The sequence below is a fragment of the Xenopus tropicalis genome, chromosome 6, assembly GCF_000004195.4.
Source record: "Xenopus tropicalis strain Nigerian chromosome 6, UCB_Xtro_10.0, whole genome shotgun sequence".
NCBI classification, from domain to species: domain Eukaryota; kingdom Metazoa; phylum Chordata; class Amphibia; order Anura; family Pipidae; genus Xenopus; species Xenopus tropicalis.
Genome location: NC_030682.2, coordinates 3,565,759 through 3,571,193, shown reverse-complemented (window position 1 = coordinate 3,571,193; position 5,435 = coordinate 3,565,759). Strand labels below are relative to the sequence as shown.

The 5,435-nt window shown below is 47.7% G+C and overlaps 1 protein-coding gene across 1 annotated transcript; it reads left to right on the top strand.

The window, feature by feature from the left end:
* The first annotated feature begins 2,371 nt into the window (after positions 1-2,371).
* Positions 2,372-4,349, top strand: LOC101732446 (E3 ubiquitin/ISG15 ligase TRIM25). Its single transcript, XM_004915719.4, has one exon. It carries the CDS (start codon positions 2,410-2,412, stop codon positions 4,081-4,083), a length of 1,674 nt encoding a protein of 557 aa, XP_004915776.1. The 5' UTR covers positions 2,372-2,409; the 3' UTR covers positions 4,084-4,349.
* Positions 4,350-5,435: the final 1,086 nt, after the last annotated feature.

Genomic DNA, 5,435 nt, shown 5'->3' with positions numbered 1-5,435 from the left:
AGGTAGAGCAGTAAGATGCTGGAGCAGAAGGAGGGTGGCTTAGCGTTTGGCTGCTGTCTTTGAGGTGTTGCTCCCATAGTGCTTTGTGTTTGGCGTTCATGTGCCTTCGCATAGCAGTTGTACCTAAGTGGGTGTTGGGCTTCCCAAGACTCAGTTTCTGACTGCACTCATTGCAAATTACAGCGCTTTTGTCAGAGGCACACACATTAAAAAAATGCCACACTGCTGAGCCTTTTGATGTGGGCTTTCTAGCAGTAACAGTAGAAGTTGGCGGGTGCGTTGGCTGGCTGACCACAGGTGCCGATACATGTTGTTGCCCTACTGTTCCCTGGGAGCTGTCCCTGCTTCTTCTAAGTCTTATTCTTCTCCTGCCTCTCTGACTCTCCGTCTCTCCATCTGAACTATCCTCCTCTTGCTCTCTTCTTGTGGGCACCCACAAAATATCAATCTCCTCATCATCATTCTCCTCAGATGCATCAATTTCTTCTGACAGCTCACAGAAGACAGCAGCAGCGGGGACCTCATCACACCTTATGTCCATCTCTGTTGTGTTGCCTGCCTGAATTATGATATCTGGTGTAACGTCCTCATCTCCTTCATCTTCTTCTGGCAATAATGGTTGCGCATCACTCAGTTCAACAAACTCATGAGTAAATAACTCCTCTGACTCCAGTGAAGAAGGGGCAGCAGGTGGAGGAAGTGGTACGTGGGGTGCCCATAGCAGAGGAGGATGAGGATGTTGTGGCAAAGTTAGAAACAGTAGAGGATGGGGTGTGCTGTGTAAGCCAGTCAACTACCTCTTCAGCATTTTGGGAGTTCAGGGTAAGTGCCTTCGGAAAACTGGGCAATTTCCTAGGGCCACAGGATATCATAGCAGCACGGCCCCTAGTGCCTCTGCGTGGCGGCCTGCCTTTGCCTGGCATTTTTTTTATTTTTACAAAACAACAACAACTTGGGTGATGTTTCTGGACACGGAATTACTATTGTTATTTTTAGACAGAATGTGCAAAAGCTCACACAGCTAGGTGGCACTTGGTTGAAAAAGACAGTGGTAACAACAAGGCCTGCAATGGCAAAGTATACAGTAGTGGATGTAGTATTACTGGTGGAAAAACGTCACTCGCGTGATGTTTCTGGACACGGAATTATTATTGTTATTTTTAGACAGAATGTCTAAATAAATATCTAAATATCTAAATCTAATATATATATATCTAATATATACAGTATATCTAATATCTAATAAGATAAATGAAAAAAAAAAATAATAAAACAAAAGTGATCTCTGGTTGGTGCTGGTGGTGAACTACTAGGAGCAGCACACCAGTCCCCAACACAGCTAGACTAATAGCTACCTAAACTCTCCCTCAAATCCCTGCACACTTGGACACAGCTCTCTCCCTATGTGCTGCTAATACAGAGCAGTAGAAAGCAGATCACATTCACTAGTCAGACTCAGCAAAGCTACCTAAACTCTCCCTCAAATCCCTGCACAGCTTCTCTCCCTACACTATCTCTTCAAACACACACAGGCAGAATGTAAAATGGCTGCTGGGCTTCAGTTTATATATGGAAGGGAGTGGTCCAGGGTTGGGGGGGGTGGTCCAGGAGGGAGAGCTGCCTACTTGGCTGCCATGTATCTGCTGACTCTGGGGTGAGAGGTCAAAATTTGGCGCCAGCTAAGGCGAACCCAAAATTGCGAACATACGCCGAAAGTTCGCGAACTTCCGCGTTCGCGAACACCCGATGTTCGCGCGAATTAGTTCGCCGGCGAACAGTTCGCTACATCTCTATTAATTATTACCTCACAGTACCCCAAAACTTAAGCCTGTGTGAGTGTTATATAATTTGGGTCTCTCCTTTCACTTTCAGCACAAATACATATTATACATTAATGGGGGTCCCTGAATGTTATACCTTTTTGTATTTAGGGGGCTCTTTCCTTGTAACGTCCTTCGCCCTCTAGGTGGGGATTTGTAAGAAATTGCTCATCTTGGGGCCATTATTTGTGTTATATACATATGTGTTTGTGTCTCTATACATATTTATGTGTTACACACTGAGTATGGGGGAGTTCTACTGATTACTATAAACCAGTTGTCCTGTATTCCTGCCCTGTACTGTTCAAGCTGAAAGTACAGAAGCAACTGGGGGTCTCAGAAATCAGTTATTGGTCAGAATGAGTCAGCTGAGCTGACGAGTGGAGGGAGGGGTCCGTATCTAAAGAATGTGCTCTGAGTCTGTCCTGTGTGTCTCCCACCTTAGCCCCTTGTCTGAGATATCATGTGACTCCCCAAAGCCTTCCATAATGGGCCGGGGTCCCCCAATATCCCACCAGGGGGAAATAAATAAGGAACAGCACCTACAGCACCGCGTGATCCCAGGAACTGAGAGGGTTAACTCACAGGAATGCAAAGTACTGTTTGTCTCTGGGGAAAGAGAACTTTCTGTTTCGTTTCTTGTTCAGTCCCCGTTCTGCTCTCAGCGATGGCGGCTGCTGATCTGAGAGACGAGCTGAGCTGCTCCATCTGCCTGAGCATTTATACTGATCCGGTAATGCTGCCCTGTGGCCATAACTTCTGCCGGGGCTGCATTGGGAAAACATGGGACACCCAGGAGGGATTGGGGGCTTATTCCTGCCCTGAATGCAGAGCCGAGTATCAGGAGCGCCCCGCCCTGCCCAGGAACAGAACTCTGGGGAGCATAGCAGCGCGGTTCTGTCCGACTGAGCCGGAGCCGGGGGAGACTGGGATTCCCTGCACCTACTGTGTCCTCTCCCCTGTACCCGCTGTTAAAACCTGTCTGCACTGTGAGGCTTCTCTGTGTGATACCCACCTGCGGGGGCACAGCCAGTCAGAGAAACACATCTTAATAGAACCCACAATGCACCTGGGGGACAGGAAATGCTCAGTCCATGAAGAACTCCTGAAATATTACTGCTGTGAGGATTCTGTCTGTATCTGTGTGTCCTGCTGCCTGGCCGGGGGGCACCGGGGCCACAGGGTGGAGCTGCTGAGTGAGGCCTCTGAGAAGAAGAAAGAGAAACTGAGGAAAGTTCTGGAGAAACTGAGCCCAGAGAGAGAGGAGACTGAGAGAGGAGCCCAGAGGCTGCAGGAGCGCAGGAGAGAAGGGGCAGAAGCGGCAGCCGGTGAGACAGAGAGAGTCACTGCCCTGTTTAGGGACATCAGGGAAGAGCTGGAAGCCCTAGAGAAGCGACTCCTGAGTGACATCTCCAGGCAGAAAGAGGAGCTCTCACTCACACTCACTGAGCTGATCCAACAGCTGGAAATAAAGAAGGACGAGCTGTCCAGGAAGATCCGGCACATTGAGGAGCTGTGCAACATGGCAGATCCACTCACTGTCCTACAGGAACAATGGGAATCCCATGGAGCTGCCTTTTGTGGGGCTGAGGGGGCAGATACTGAGGGCAGAGAGAGAGGGGGTATAAAGGTCCCGGCTGTAGGGGATCTGGATGTGGGTCGGATCTCAGAGACATTACTCACAGGCTTAGCTGGGATTGTGACTGGGGTAAAGGGAAGGATCTATGGGCAGGAGGCTACAGACCTGGTACTGGATATAAACACGGCTCATAATCTTGTATCTGTATCAGGGGACAGGAAATCTGCTTCCTACTCACTAACAGAACTACATTACCCACAATCCCCAGAGAGATTTCAGCTTTATGCTCAGGCTTTAAGCAGCAGGAGTTTCCCCTCAGGGCGACATTACTGGGAAGTGGAGGGCAGTGAATCAGGGGACTGGTGGGTAGGGGCGGCCTATCCCAGTATGGAGAGGGGAGGGTTGCAGTCCTGCATTGGGTATAATAACATGTCCTGGTGTTTGCGCAGAGGGAATAATAACAGATATTCAGTGAGACATTACAGTAAATGGACACAGTTACCCCACGTCCCTTCCTGCAGGAGAATCAGGATCTCATTGGACTATGAGGCCGGACGCCTGTCCTTTTATGAGCTGAGTGAGCCAATCAGGCGCTTACACACCTTCACTGCCTCCTTCACTGAGCCCCTTCATGCTGCATTCTGGGTACGGGGGGAGGGTACCTGGGTGAGAATCATTCACTAGTGCTGGAGGGAATGTATATAAGAGTGTTCCCTTCCCCATATTATGCGGCATTGCCCTAAATGGACTGACATTTGGAGGAATATTAAAGGGACATACTGTGTGAAAAATAATATTGTGCCAATAAATTGTACTTATATAAATATAGAAGGAATGGGCTTAAAAAGTTGCGTTTCACTCATAGGCGGAGGGAGACTTTTCTGTTTGGGGGCTAAAGATGGCCCATACACAGACTGACCTACAGCTAATGTGACACTTAGTGGATTCGCTGCCGGTGTAAAAAATGAACCTCCCAACTGCCCCTTGCGGTTCCCACTGACTCCCAGGGACACTGCGCAAAAGTGCGGGTGGGAGGGGCTTTATTTTACCCTAAAATGCTTAGGATGTATAAGTATCTATACAGGCACTTCTGTGAGGGGTTCTCCATCCACTTGTGTTTGGGATCAGTTAGCTTAAAGGGGTAGTTCAGCTTTAATTTAACTTTTAATATGATGTAGACATTGATATTCTGAGACAATTTGCAGATGGTCCTCTTTTTTATTTTTAATGGTTTTTCAGTTATTTAGCTTTTTGTTCTGCAGCTCTCCATTTGGTATTTCAGGAGCTATCTCGTTGCTAGGGTCTTATTTACCTTAGCAACCTGGCAGTGGTTTAGACGAGAGATGGGACTATGAATAGTTAAGGGTCCTGCATGGAAAAATAAGTAATAAAAAGTTACAATAATAATAAAACTGTAGCTTCACAGAGCAATACTTCTTGGCTGCCGGGGTCAGTGACCCCCAAGAGACACGTGGAATTACCAGCAAATACACCATTTCATACAAGTGACTCAGGGACAAGACTGGGGTAGCCCCTTAAAGGGGATATATACCATACATTTTTACAATGCACTAAACCATGTAAAATAATGTAAAATAGAAATAAGTGCTTTTATTTGAATACCTTTGGGTTCAAATATGTCCGTAACTGCTTGAAAAACTGCTCTCCCCAGGCCTTATGGCAACTTCCGGCTTAGACTCTTCAGTATGTGGCTGGGGCCCTGATAGTCTTCAATAACAGAGCTACTTAAAGTGCAGTGAATATGCATAGGGTGGGTGGGGCTTTGTGATGTCACAGGCAGTCATTCCTGCTCTGCTTGCTCCTCCTCCCCCCCCCCCGGCAGCAGCACAAGCAGAGAGACACAGAGGGGGTAAACTGGGAGGGGTTTCCCTGCTACAGTGCTGTGACCACTTCCTGTGGGAGACTGGAGGACACTCCCATCTTTCATTTCACTCTGGCTTCTGACCTAAGAGGTTGTGTATGCAGCTCTCATATAATGGCAGTTTTAGGAGGTAAAATGCTTTCAAAACATCTTT

Excerpts from the sequence above, each read along its gene's own strand:
- LOC101732446 (XM_004915719.4), top strand. The coding sequence starts at position 2,410 with ATGCAAAGTACTGTTTGTCTCTGGGGAAAGAGAACTTTCTGTTTCGTT.